The 15,431-nt window shown below is 37.7% G+C and overlaps 1 protein-coding gene across 2 annotated transcripts in view; it reads left to right on the top strand.

Moving 5' to 3' along the window:
• The first annotated feature begins 449 nt into the window (after positions 1-449).
• Positions 450-15,431, top strand: part of Megf9 (multiple EGF like domains 9) — a 99,325-nt gene continuing 84,343 nt past the window's right edge. Inside the window, exon 1 of one of the 2 annotated variants that reach the window (XM_051188039.1) lies at positions 450-1,177. In XM_051188039.1, the coding sequence (XP_051043996.1) occupies positions 595-1,177 (583 nt within the window). In that variant the 5' untranslated portion in view covers positions 450-594. The remainder of the gene's footprint in view (positions 1,178-15,431) is intronic. The other variant, XM_051188038.1, reaches the window with a different exon arrangement.

Genomic DNA, 15,431 nt, shown 5'->3' with positions numbered 1-15,431 from the left:
ACCTCCTGCGCCCATCGCGGGGAAGCATCCTAGTCCCCGCCCGAGTCCGGGTGCGGCTCGGGGGCCCCCATTGTTTAGGAGGGCGGAGACGCTGCCCACAGGGGACTCCCCGCCCCGGTTCCAGCTCGCAGCCCAGTGGAACAGATGACTTGGCCCGGCGTCTGCCGCGCGAGGCGCGTCCTTTGTCTGCTCGGCGGCGCCGAGTGCCCGAGGCCCGCGCCCGGCTCTGTGGGTAGACAAAGCCGGGGCAGCCGCGAACCTGGCCGGCTCCAACGCCGCTCGCGCCTCCCGACGTCCCGCCTGCTCCCCTCTGCGTCCTCTGATTGGTCCGCGCTGTTACAAAGAGGCCGGGAAGCGGGCGGGTCACGTGGGTAGGCGCGGCTTCCTATTGGTCAAGATTGGCTGTCAATCGAGGAGGGCGGGCAGTGCGCGCTCCGCCCGGTCTCTCTCTCCGCTCTGAGGCCCGCCCGCGGGGCCGGCCGCCTGTCAGAGGGAGGTGGCGATGGTGCGCTCGGTGGCCGCTACGGTGGCGACGGCTTCCTTGGTCGGACGGCAGGGAAGAGAAGATGACTGACCGACCGACTGGATGAATGAATGAATGGCGGAGCCGAGCGCGCCATGAGGAGCCTGCCGAGCCTGGGCGGCCTCGCCCTGTTGTGTTGCGCGGCGGCCGCCGCGGCTTCAGCAGCCTTGGCGGGGAATGTCACCGGTGGCAGCGGGGCGGAGGGGCAGGTGGTCGCGTCGCCCACCTCGGGGCTGCGGGACCAAGCCAGCCACCCCTTCCCCAAGGCCGCGGCTCCCACGACGCAGGCCCCTCGGAGCGGCCCCACGCGCACCACAGTCGGCAGAGCCGGGACTGCGACCCCGGCAGCCGGCTCCCCGGAGACCACCCCTCTCCGCACCACCGAGCGACCCGCTGCCACCACCTTCCCGGTTCTAGGCCCCTCGCCCGCTACTCCTTCGGAGGAGGGACGCACTCCTGCCACCGAGCCACCACCCTCCAGCCCCGCGACCAGCACCCTTGAGAGCACAGCTGGCCAGGCGCCGACCACCCCCATAGTCACTACCGCTCAGGCGCCCAGCACTCCCTGGACCCCGACCGCCGAGTCCCGGGACAGCAGCAGCGGCGTCCCGCCCACAGCACCTGCCACCGAAGCCCCTGCTCCTCCTCCCCCAGGTGAGTCCCAGCAGTTCCTCGACCTCTGTACCTTTCCCATTCACTGTCTATCTTCACCCCAGCCTCTGTTGCCCCATTTTGACCGCTTGATCTAGACTCTCCCAAGGGAAGATCCAGGCTCCAGCTAGACTCAACCTCAATCCCTCCAAATCTAGAAAGTGTTTTGTCCCCCGACCCGCTGCTGGTGCTGTGCTCCATCCGGAGGAGGGAGCGGCTTCTTAGTGTGTCTTCTTAAAACAGGGTTTTTTTTAGTCCCCAGAATGAATGTAAACTTTTGGGATCCGCCCAGAAGGCCACCCTGCCTGGGTTATTCCGGGGAAGTTTGAAAGCTAGAATGGTGCTCTGTCAATGCACAGGTAAAACCTAAAGCGTTTCCTCCAGAGCTCCAATTTCCTTGTTCGTTTCTTTTTCACTGGTGTAGTTTACAGATGCTGGTGTGTGTGTGTGTGTGTGTGTGTGTGTACACACACATACATACAGAGGGAATTTCGCTTACAAGCAGGCCTGAAATTAAAGATAAAACCGGCATTGTAATCCATGTTTTCTCTGCAAATAAGTAGACTTGGTAGTCATCTGGGACAGGTGTGTATCTAGGTTGAGCATGTTTATTAAATTAGGTTAAATCCCTTCCTCTAACTACTTCATTTTGTCTGAGTTCCAAGGTCAGTGCTTGGGCAAATGCTATTTAAGCAAGGATGGCCATTTTTGCTCTTTTTAAGTTGGGATATTCTTTACTGCTGATGCTGATATGCCAATTTCAGCTCACAATAGATAATGTAGCTCTTCTGCTAGTGAAAGTCTTTAAGCAAAGTTAAGAGTCAACTGCTGTTCTTTCATCCCTTTGTATCACAAGTGGGCCAGGGACTCAACCAATAACTCTTACCTCTTTAAGACATTCATCAAGTTTCTGAGATCTTTTGCTTTGCATTTGGGGTGGAGAATTGCTCAAAGCACATGTCTAGCTTGATCTGATCATTGACCTAATTCTTTGGCTCGGTGGTTTACTGTGGAGTCAGGTATGAACTTTGGACTATAATTGAGTTGGTAGAAGATATTTCCCCAGATGGTTAAGTCTTGAATTGTATGTTGGAGCTTGGCAAAGGCATAAATAGGAATGCAGATTATTCACCCCCAAGAAGCCACATTTGGATCTCTTTCAGTTTCCAGGAATGTATTAACTAGCTATTTTTTTTAACTTGTGATACTATTTGACTTTTATAAAAAGAGATTGACATATTACTAAAGTTAGACTAGTAGTTTAGTTGAGGCTCTGAAGTCCATTTTTAGGTTTGAATTCCAGCTTATTGTTCCTTTGCCTATGTAAGTATAGACAGATCACTTAATCCTTGTGGTCTCATTTCTTCAGCCTTGAGCTGAAGGTTATCACAGCTGAGTTCTGCTGTGTAAATTATGAAAGTTGGGCTGAGTGTGTATAGTGTGTACTGAGGAAGCAAAGACAAGGGGGTCAGTTCAAAGCTTGTCTTGGCTACATACTGTTTAAGGCAACCTGGACTACATAGCAAGATTCTATCAAAAAAGACAAAAACAGTGGAGAGAGGTTAGGAGAGGAAAGGAAAAGTTCACTGTTAACGCATACCTAACTTAGTGCTTAGAATAGTTCCTGGAACGTGACAAGCATCACATCTGTCGCTTCTCACTTATGACCAGCTCTTTTTTTCTGATCGAAAAATATTAGAGAAGCTGAGTGAGAATTTGTGATTTTGTACTTTGCTTTTAATAAATAGAAAAAGGATATTAGAATTTCTGGAGTTTTAAGCACACCATATTTAAGTAGAAACTGTTTGCTTTTGTTAGTATCTGATAAATAAACACACAGTCGATGTCACTTCACGTTTATTATTTTAAATTCTTACTGTCAAAAGAAATAATCAGAAGCCTACAAACAAAAAGATAAGTCCCAGTCTCTAGAGGTTACTCCTCTTAGCAGTTTATTGGATCTTTGAAACAATTTTCTGGGCATATATCCATACAAAAATACTTTAAAGTAATTTTTAGGGCTCAGGGGTAAATATTTGCTTAGTGTGTACCATCTCTGACACCATCAAAACAATCAAATTGTTTGTAAAAGTAAAATACAATAATTCTATACATATTGTTTCATCTTGATGTATTCACTTAACTATGTAACATAAAACTTATTTCTTTCATGTCAGTAAGATTCTACCTTATTCCTTCCAATAGTTGTATTTTTTCATTGTAAATGTACACAGAATTAGACTTGTTTAACCAGTTCGTATATATATATGTGTGTGTGTGTGTGTGTGTGTGTGTGTGTGTGTGTGTGTATTGCTTTGAAAATCACAGAGAAGAATGTATTCTTAAGCCTATCATGTATTTATTATATTCGCTGATACTTAGATACTAAATCAGTACTTAGAATTCAATTCAACCTTAAGTGAAGCAAAGATGGGGTGATGAATATTAATCAATTTGAACTTTTTTTAGTAGTTTTTATGGGCTAATATAGGAATGATTGTTTTATTGTAGCAAACACTTGAGGATATCAAACCGAGGTCATTCACCTTTGTTAAATAATCTGTAATTGAGAGTCTTCTATGAATTCATTCTGTTGTCTGTTTAGTTCTCAAAGGCTTGACTGACTTTGTGGCCTTTTGGTAGGCAATTTTGGCCTTACAGTGATATAATCAAGTGGAACTTTTTACTTGTACCATGTACTCCATTCCACTTCAAATAGTAAGCATAACTCTTCAACAGTGGAACACTTCTCTATGCATTTTAGAGAGCTGATTTGGCTTGCAAAGCTGGATTTCCTGCCATTGGGGAAGATGGTTGTAGAATTTTATTTCAACATTTCTATGAGAACTGGATACCATTCACTGTATCATTTGATTGGACAGGTCTTATAGCGGCTATATGAATCAGTAAGAAGAATTCTCTCCTGGAGATTTAGCTGAAACCTCTTACCTACTCATTAGTTAGGGCCCAGTTGTTTACAAGGACACTGATCTGCAAACTGAAACTAATTACCCAGCAAGCAGGCACTTTCCTCTCACAAACCTGGTACGACATTCTACAGATTAGTTGGATAAAGGGTGGAGAGAAATGCTCTGATCTTACTAGCGAGTAATAATCAACAGTGAGGCCCTGAAGTAACGACAAACGCTTGCCTGCTTGTTTGTTTTAAATAGACTTCCAAGGCTAGTAGGAGCTTAGAAGCCACCAAAGCCCAGCATGGCTCTACATATTAAGAAATACTTCTATAGCCTTAGGTGGAACACCTCTGCCTGTACCTAACATTTAACTAGGCAGAATCTGGCCTTTGAGAACACATACAACAAGTTTGTTTACCCTGTGCACTTATTCAGATTTTGTGGATGTGATCATATTCTGAGTCTTAGCTAAATTCTTCATTTGGTCTTTGGCATGATTTCATATTTCTTCACTATCCTGGTCACTTCTATTCTGAATCTTTTCAGTCTTTGTGTGACTCTACTAAAACACAGAATAGAATTGAACCTAATAGTCTAGATGTACTTTAGCATAGCTCAAAGCAGAAAGAATGGTTACCTTATTTCTTCTGGGTACAATACTGATTATGTATTTAGTTCCCTAAGGACAGTATCTCTCTCTCTCTCTCTCTCTCTCTCTCACACACACACACACACACACACACACACACACACTCTGCAGCTAAATTATGTTGTTGACTCATTGAATATATTTTGACCATGTTAAGTTGTATATATTTCTTAAAAATATGTGTTAGATAAATTATCGTTTATCTGGACTTAGAAATTTTTGTGATTTTCTAAATATAATCTGAAACATTTGCCAAGCTCTTAAGATAGATTATATTCAATTCAGATAATCTTTTTTTGCTCCACATGTGTCTACATGTACTACATTCAGGTTGTTCACATGACTTGCAGGGTGTTGCTATAGACCAAGTCTAAGGACAAGTCAGGGCAGGTTATCCTTACCTTACTGGAAAAAGAAATTCATGGATGTTAAAACAGTTTGGAATGGAAGGGATAATAGTTCAGTTTAGTTCTTAAGGTTTTCTTCCAGCTCTTCAGTTCTGTGATGTACATGATTCAGGGTACATTTATACCCCATAAGGAGTGTTAATTATTTACTTATGAGTCAGACTACAAGAATAAATAGATTTTCTCTAAGCAACTCCCAGAATTTAGTTGAAATGTCTATGTCTATTATGATATATGAATACAATATTACAAATGGATTCTATTTGATTTGTTATATTTACTTAGTTTTGTTTAAGATAGAGTCTAACTGTATATATCAGGCTGACCTCTGACTTGTCATCCTCTTGATGCTATCTCCCATGACTGGATGTGCCACCATGCCTAGTTCTTTAGAATCAATTTGAAAGGAACATTCTAGAAACCCAGGATCCTCTTAACAGTCTCTAATATTAAAGCTCAGAATCTTATTATATGTAGTTATTTGTGTCTGTAACATTTATTTTGTGGAAGTACAAACTGTAGAGTATCCAAAGATAATAAAGATACAGAATCTTTTATCTAAAACCTGTACATCTTGATATATTGGAGAATATTTCAGATTTTAGAAAGTTGACAAATATATCATAGTGAAGCTAGGAGAATATCTAGTAGCTAGACTAATGAAGACTCATATCAACATATACATTCAATTAAATAAGTACCATGCCTTACATTTGATCAGGTCAGGCTTTGTTGGGATACACATTCAGGGAAGGGCTTCAGGACACATAGACTGGTTCTTTACCTGTCTTTGAATACATGCAAGGACTTCCCTCCCACATTTAGATAATGGCTCACTACGTTGCCCATATTGGCCTTATATTCATGGACTCAAGCCACCCTTCTGCCTCAGCCTAAGTAACTGGAATTATAGGAGCTCGCCATTATACCTGGATTCATAATAGTTTTTTTTTTTTTCAATATTTGTTGAGCCCAGGCCTTGTAACAACTGGCCAATGTTTTAAAAAACACACTGAGCCCTATCTCTGCTTGTGGCCATTTGGCAAAGGAGGGGAGGAGGTAGAGCAAAGTCCTGCCTCAACCCTGCCAAATGAGGAAAGAAGAATCCTGTGGTCAATATTTCTCTGTGCCTGTGTCTATCTGGAAAGAGGACTAGGTGCCCAGAGGCAGGCTCCTCTGTCTTGGAAGAGGGACTCCAGGACACTGATATTAAGAGTAGTCCAGAGCTGGAGGATTCTCTGTCAGCACTGCTTAAAGCTTTATGGGTTACCCCCTCATCTGAGCTGTAGTTTGGATGCCCATCTTAAACCCTGTCCCTTCTCTGGACTAGTTGTGGCTTGGTCCTAGAATTGGGCTGTCCCACCTACCCTCTACACCCTGAGAATTGGAGTAGGTTAGAGGGAAAACATGGGCATTTGTGTAAAGACAGGTGGGCCCGGGAGACTTGGAAAGTCCTGCACAGCCTTCTCATTTGAAGACAAGATGGGAGTCTAGTGGGCTCTGTGTCTCACCTGTCACAGGCCCAGACTGAAGTACAGATTATCAGTGGCTGGGCCTCATCCTGTTGTTGTTAGCAGGGGGGTCCATTTGAGGCTAATGAAGCTTGAGCCCCTTTTGGTATATGTTCTAAATCTTGGTATTTTTGCTACTAAGATTTACAGAAAAAATATTTGGTTTTGGATCTTTTACTACTTAGCATTAGGTTTGAGAGTTGTGAATTACACTATAACAGTAATTGCAAACATGCTGTGCTTCTAGCACAAAATATCTTACATGTGTTATTTAATTCTTAGAACAGTGAGGTACTGACTGAGTTATATAGTATGATCCTCATTTTGTTTTCTGATGCTAGGGATTAAATCCAGGCACTTGCACTCAAGAAGTACATACTCTGCCTTTGAACTGTAACCTCAACCCTTGTTTTATAAATAAAAAAATGGAGGGCCAGAAGCAGTGCTCTTTGATATTTAGTCTCTTATGTGCTGTACCTTCGCCTTTATCTTTTTGCTTTATAGTGATTTATGGCTGTGATTCTAAACTGTCATTCATCTTTTTGATCAGAGTTTATCTTGCTTTGATGGATGTATTTGTTTGAATTATCTTTAGGTTCAAATATAGGAACTTCTTAGATTTACTTTGTTTTATTCCTGGCTTTAGTGCCTAGTTTTGTGTAGAAATTCCTTAGTCTGATTAGTTTCTGGAATAGCACAATCTCCATAACATTAGAATCTTTTCAATAATGTCTCCAGGAAGCTTTCTGGCTAGTTGAAAATTTACACATTGAAATAATCTGACTAGGTCTTTTTTTTTTTTTTTTTTAATCTTGATTTAGCTAAAGACTCATAAAATTAAAATGCACTTTACTTTTCATCTCAACATTCTAAACATGTGTGCATTACATTCCAGATGTCTTGGCACCATTATAAAAAGAATGGACTGAAGTATTATAATGCTGTTTTTACTGATGGGTAAATTATGGGTAGAGAGATTATTGCTCTAGGAGTACTTCATAGAGCAGTACTAAATAGAGATGATGATCTTGTTTAGCAGAAAGATGACATTTTCAGTTGCATATGGCTTTAATCTATGCTTTTTGCCTTGGTTTTGATTTTTTGTTTGCTTTTTTGGGATATAAAAATATCTTTATTGTTAATTTTGGCAAAGGTACTTCTGTGGCTACTTTTAGGTCTCTTTAAAATATAGATTTCAGTTTACCTGGTTTTATAATTTTTTTTTTTTTGTAGAAACAGCTACACCATCTGCACTTGTAACTTTAAAAAGAATTTTTTTTTTTTAAATTGTGATAAAGAAAATAAAGGTTATACCAAGGTCCACACGTGTTTGAATCACAGTAAATATTTGCTCAAAAGTGGTAATCTTTATCATTTAGGTCTCTCCACCAAAGTATGTCCAGTAAATTATATCAAAATAATCTCTTTAGTAATGCTACTCTTCCATGGGTTACTGTCAGAGAACTCTTCCCTACTTTTCTTCTCTATTTGCTTATGTTTTCATTGCAAACTTCTCCTTGTGTTCCACTGACTGTCTCATTCTTGGGCCCTACCCCTCTTTCCGTGTTATTTAAGGAGCCAAATTACCCTCTCTAGTGAACAATTTACCACTTTGTCCTCCTTCAGTGCCTGCTCAAAGCCTGATTCTTCTAAGAGATCTTTCTAGATGAACAAAAAGTCCTTGAAGATGTCTTGGTATCAGGGTGCACAGGGTTGAACCCTTTTCCAGCAGAACAAAACCTGTCTGTTTTTTTCTGTTACTTTGAAATTTTTTCTCCTGATGATTTGGTTTTAGTCTACTTAGTTTGGATTATTAAGCCTATTTGATAAGGAAATATCTTTTATGTGATAAACATATGTACTTTTTTTCAGTACATGGTATTGGGAAAAAATGGAGAAAATATTTCACCCAAGTTTTTGTTGTTGTGTTTTTTGCTTGTTAGAGCTGGAGATCTAATTCAGGAGCACAATTTTGAATACTAGGAAAGCACTTTACCACTGAACCATATGCCCAATAATGAGGTCTTCTTTATTTTTTCAGCTTTCCATTCCTTCTAAGGAATAATAAAGAATAATGGAAACTTTCCTAACAATTAAATATAAAATATTTTAAGGAGCAGTTTCCTTTTTCTGTTTATGAATAATATGAGCTACATCTTGATACATTGATTCAGTATATGAGGCTTAATTTGGTTGAGAAACAAATGTTTTGATCCTTCAGATGAGTGCATTTTCCCTGTAGGAATACATTTGAAGTTAATAGTGAACAGAATGTGTCTAATAATTAACAAGTATGGTTCTCAAACTACTCTTAGAATCCTCTAGATTTTTCCATCTACCTTGGGTTAATTTCTGTGTATTATATGAGTGTAAAAAGGCTTAGTTTCTGCCCTCTATTGATTCTTTTATTGGTGAGTTGATAGGTTTCACATTTGATCATTTTTATTTTTAGCTCTGTTCCTTGGAATTTGTTTGTTGAGTTTAATTCTTTGGCTGGTGTACCTGCTCATATTTCAATAGCAGAAAGAAGTTGGTTAGAGATTAGGATTGTCTTTCCTAAAAACTAAATGGGGGTCTAATATACCCAAAAGAACTTAGTCATAAGTGAATATAAATGGTGCTGGAGATAACAAGTTAAGCTATGGAACTTGATTGGGAAACTCAAGTAAATTTCTCAAGTAAATGTTGTTCAGGAATAAGAATAATAGGAAGCTAATCTACCTCTTCAGTTGTGTTGTCTCACATGAAATTGCTGGTATAAAAGAGACTTCTATTTTACTTCTCCTTTCTTGCTTTATATTTAATACTGTGGAAAGGAATATAAAGTACTTATATGGATGATTACTTGTCAGGATTTTAAAATATATGTCATTCCTCAAGCAATAAAGTAGTTAATGTCATCATCCTCATCTTATAGATGGAAAATACTGGGACGCAGGGAACTTGAAAGGAAAGAAGAGCAGTGAGATGACTCAGCTGTGTCACCAATCGATAATCTAGGTTCAGTCCCTTGGACTTATGTGGTAGAAGGAGAGAACTGGCTTTTGAAAGTTGCCCTCTGATTTCCACATGTATATGCAAGCACACTCTCATGTGTAAACATGCATGCACACCCCATCCACCCCAATAAATCAATATAAGATGGAAGGAGAGAATTGACTCCTACTTGTCAATTCTCCTACTTGTCCCACACACTCAGCATCATACATACACACAAAATAAATAAATGCATTGATCAGCATCAACTAGATAATCATTATTTAGTGATGAAATGAATGAAGAAGGAGTGGTTGGTAGTTAAGAGTAGGAATGCTGTATATTGTTGAGGAAAATAATGTAATCATGATTTTGTCTTTTAAAACAAACTTCCTTCTAGCTTTTCCCTTTGGTTGTAATAACAGGGCATGTGAAACTCTGAGAATTCATATATTAAATTAATTATTCATTTTTTATTACATGACTTTTTTCATTCATTTATCTTAGATAAAAGAAAAGCTAAAGTAGATAAATGAGTGACTTTTGTGGAAAAAAATTGCTAAGTTATAAAGCTGAGTCCTTGTCTATAAGATATGGGACATGAGGTTCTTTTACTTACTAATCTTATAATTCAGGCAAATAATTTCATGAGGTGAGAGTTTTGGCTTTGTAAATTGTGTTTCCTCACTTTTCACTCCAGTCAGCCATGTTCTCATCTGGATTGTATATTGGGTACAATATAGAGATTTAAATAGGAATTCTCCAACTCTATAAAGTTTATGGTAAATAAATTATACTAGTTTCTGAGTTATTATATAGTCATTAAAAGCCTTTAATGGGTAGCAAAATACATAAGAAAGAGATCTACCAAAATAGTAATTGACGAAAGGTAAATAATGGGATTATCAGTAAATTATAATTCTCTTCGTGTTTTGATGAAATTTCTAAGTTGTATTTTTGTTTACTGTATCCAATATTAATTCTATATTCATAATATTAATATAAAATGAGAACAATGAACAATAGTTGTAATAGCACGGTAAATCTATGCACATGAGCTTAAGTAAGATGAAGTCATTTACCTACAATTCTGTAATTGGCTTAGCAAGTTTAATGTTCATCTGAGATATTTACTCAGTGTCAGTGAGAGGTAATTCTGAAGAGAACATCTTCAGAAGAGTCTCTCTTGAGATAGGAAGCCTCCTTAGGCAGGTAGAGATAATGAATGAATATATATTCATGTGTGTGTGTGTGTGCGTGTGTGTGTGTATGTGTTCTTTAGGAAATACTAACTGTGTTCTTTAGTACAGCTGAATGCAGGAAATTTGGTCTTTTCTCCATTTTATTCAGTCTAAAAGATTTGAAACATGCACTTTAAAAATCAATTTATCTTTCACCTTGTATAAAAATCAATTCAAAATGGATCAAAGACCTTAATTTAAAACCTGAAACACTGCAGCTTCTATAAGAAAACATAGGTGATACCCTTCAAGATATTAGGGTATGCAGGAACATTTTTAGTAGAACACTGATATCATTGGAACTAACCTCAAGCATCAATAGATAGGACTTCATGAAAGTTAAGTTTCTGTACAGTGAAGGGAATAACCAACAAGGCAAATAGCCCACATAATGGAAGAAAATCTTTACCAGCTGCACATCAGACAGGGTGCTTAAATCCAGAATTTACAAAGAATTGCTGAAATTAAATACCATGGAAATGGAACAGCCAATTAACAAATGGGCAAGTGAAACATATACTTTTCAAAATAAAACAAAACAAACAAAAAAACCCACAAATGGCCAATAACTAATTTTAAAAATGTTCAATATCCCCAGGCAGTGGGAGAATATATTGAGAATATTTTGAGATACCACCTCATCCTAATAAGAATGGTTGTCATAAATAAATATGACAGCAAATATTGGACAGGATATAGAAATAAAGAAGCTTTATTCACTCTTTGTGGGATTGCAAATTAATAAATAATTGTGAAAATTAGTTTGGAAATTTCTCAAAAAATTAGAAATAGAACAACTATTTCATTCATTCCTGGGCCTATACCCAGAGAATTCCACATCCTACCACAGAGATAGCATCCCCAATTTTAATGCTGCTTTATTCACTATAGTAAAGAACTGAACTCAACCTAGCTGTCAATCAGCAGATGAATAGATAATGAAAATTTGATATACATATAAATGGAATACAATTAGAGTATATAATATTAAGTATGGCTAAACAACCTCAGAAAGAAATAATATTTTCTCCCTCATATGCAGAATCTAGCCAATAATATATGCGAATATGTGAACAATATGCATGTGGGTACAGTATAGCATATAGAAACAAAGACTAGAAATGCTGAATATTAGGGGATGAGGAAGTATTGTACTGCAAGGCAATGGACACAGGTTATGAAAGAGAACATAAAGCTAATTGTTCTTCTAGTTCTAATTCTGTCATACATATTTTTGAAGGTAGATAAATGCATAAAAATATATTTGGTAGTGACAGTGTAAAATCCAGTCCGAAGCCCCGTAGCTTCTGTTCCCAATGCTATTCTAGCTGTATAGAAGTTAATTGAGTTGTACAATTTTGGTGTCTTGTTAATTTGGGTTTGTAATTTTTATTTGCAATTTTCAAAATATATGAAAAAATTTTAAACTTAATTTGTTAAAATACTGTTTAAACTGAGCAACATTTAAATGCATGGCATTGTTCACTGTCTTTACCAATAATAATCAGAGTTTTTCCCCTTAAAGACACAGAGCCCCCTAGAAGTTTGGTTTCAGTCTGCCCATATGTTTTGCAATTATATCAGATGGGGGGTTGCTTTTATACTGGTAATAGAACAGCTGTTCTATATGATGTCTTGCCAGGGAGACAGCTAAGCTCCAAGGAAAGGAGAAATTTATTCATTTGGAAGAAGGAATGTATTCTGCCTAGTCAAAGAGAAAGTGATAAGGAGCAGGAATGTTTTCAACTTGCAAGAGGAATGTTAAATAAAATTTAGTCAACATTAGGCCCTTAAGATAACTGATTTTGAAAGTATGTCTCAGTCTCATGTGGCTCTTAGCAACTAGCATGATTCCAGGGATATTCTTATATTTTCATGATTTATTTTAAACCTGATTCTTTTACTTCATGTATGAGTGCAAAGAGGAGAGAGGTGAGCAGGATATGATAGTCCTAAGTTCCTTATAATTTTAATATTCATTGTATATGATGTTTTGTTTTAGTATATTCTAGGAAATGTTTGGATGTTGGTCACTGGAGGAAATTGGATGAAATGAATAAATTTTTAGGTTTTCTTCGGTCATGTCAGTCATTTATAGAAATGTAATCCAGTTGTTATTGGGAATAATAGAGGGAAGTAGGGATGCTCTGCATTCCAATGTGCTGCTTCTGACTTATTTTTCTGTTGAGGCTTGGTTAAAAGAAGTTATCAGGACTTTGCTGCTGCACATTTCTCATCTGGCTTTATGTTCTTTACAGTCCTAGTTCTGTGTGTACAGCATTAATAGTACAAACCCCCACCCACTAACAATGTGTGGGATTATGTACACCAAACACAAAGCAATTTGGCTGTTGGATATTATTATATTGAATTGTTGGTGTATTGCCTGCAAACCTATCCCGTTTAACTGGTTTTAATTTTTATGTTAGTTTGTTGTTTCAACTTGTCCACACATGCAGGAATGAATGGTCCAGCTAATCAGTGGAATGGCAGTCAGAACTAAATTCCAGTCTTCTTTCATTGGTTTTGTGTACTATAGAACACATTTTCTGATGGCCTTATCTTTTAGTTTTTCTGTCTATAGAATGAAATATATTGTTTTCAGTCTTCCAAGGTTTTTGAGAAGTAGTATATTTCCAGATTACATAGTTTATAATATAATGTGAATGAGATAGCTTTGTTGTTTGTAAAATACTACAAGAACAAATTTATATGTGTCTTTATGTTTGTTATGTTTTATGATATTTTTGGCTTACTCTCTTGTATAATAAAGTATGCTATGTTTTTTAAAAGTTTGAGATACTTTAGTGCTATTCTTCATTGAGTACCTTGGTGAAATAAAAATAATAAATTAAGCTTTCTAAATGGTTTGTGTTATTTCAGTCGATTTTAGTTTTTTTTTTTTTTTTTTTTTTTTTTTTTTGCTTATTTTTAATTTTAGGACAGTATCTCACTATCTATTCTGAGATTTCATTGAGTTTTGAAAATAGAGGGGCCTTGAGTTTAGAATCCTCCTGCTCTAGCCTCTTAAATTCTGGGATTATAGGCACATGCCACTAGGCCTGGCTTGTGGTTTTCCATTTTGAATGAATTCTACTTAACATTTTTATGTCTAAATATATAAATATATATTCATTTTATAAAATGTAAGCAATTATAAAGTTTAAAAGTGAACCCAGAGATAATGAAAATAACGTTTTAGTGTTAACCACAGGTATTTTTTTATATTACCATTGTTTTTATCCCCTTTCCTGCCACTGAGATAATTCTGTATGGATATAATGCATAGATACCATTCATTCACATAACTTCACACATTTCATTGTTTTAAAGTGAGATTGCTTCTAATTGAAGTTGGAAGTAGAACCTTTGGTGTTATTATATTAATTTATTTTATCAAACTTTGAGAGCTTGGTATGCTCAAATTAACATATTAGGTGCCTCCTAATATTTACAGGGAAAAAAATCTATCCTACAAAGCTTTTTTTATCACTGAGTTTAGTATTTTATTGCTATTCATATTGCTCCATTTCTCACAGCAATAAATGAGATCACTTTTTGTTAAGAAAACAAAAATGCCAGTTGGATTTAGCATTCTGAAGTCTAGTATATGACAGATTTACATAGAAAAATTCACTATATTTAAATCATTTATCTGCTGTCCATAAAGAGTACAAATCTACTTTAGATAGTGACTCCCTATGATACTTGGCTTGGTGTTGTCTGGCAGTGACATATCAGGGACTTGCTTTTTTTGTGTTTCTCCAGTACAAACATACTTTTTCTTGGGTGCAGGGGGACTAGGAAGCCTAAAGAAGTCTAGAACTAAGCCTGGCATGTGGTATTTTTAGTCTTGTAGTGAGAAGCCAAGGTGCCCATCTGCCCAGCTCATGTATTGCCAAAACACATAGGTGCTATGCTGAGAACATGACTTAAATGTAGCTCTGTCCTTCCAGAAACTGGTATCTGTCCTAGACAATGATCTGTATTTTCTAAATTTTGAACTTTGAAATCAATAGTGAATCATAATACTATTGGGAAAGTATTAGATTAAGTAATGAATGTAAATCAACTTGACAGTGTTAAATGATCAAGACTTAGATTAATAGATACCACATACTAAATACTCAGTTATCATTATTGTTAATATTGCTTGCTTTATTACTTATCAATAATGTTTGGGTAACATGAGAGAGAACATTATCTGTTAACTCTAGATTAATAACTTTATCATTTTCCTTGACAGTCTGATAAAACTGTTATAATCAGGAAGATATACATATTATTAAAGATCAAACATCTCTAATAAGTGTTTTTAATATGCATAGTAGGACCATTGTTGTTGCAAAGGATATGCCCTATCCCTTAGAGGGTCCAAGTTCAAGTGAGAATCATTCCATGCCGTGTTGCCAGACAACAGTACTGGTACTGCTCAGTACTGGGCTACCTAGAAGTTGTTTTCAAAAGACATTTGTAAGCACTCAAGAGTAAGAGGCAAGAGGATCTGGATGCCAATAACAGCCTGTGCTACATGGGACCCCACCTCAAAGGAAAGAAC

The sequence above is a fragment of the Phodopus roborovskii genome, unplaced genomic scaffold, assembly GCF_943737965.1.
Source record: "Phodopus roborovskii unplaced genomic scaffold, PHOROB, whole genome shotgun sequence".
Lineage (NCBI taxonomy): Eukaryota > Metazoa > Chordata > Mammalia > Rodentia > Cricetidae > Phodopus > Phodopus roborovskii.
Note: the sequence above shows the minus strand (reverse complement) of the source record. Positions and strands in the feature narration are given on the sequence as shown.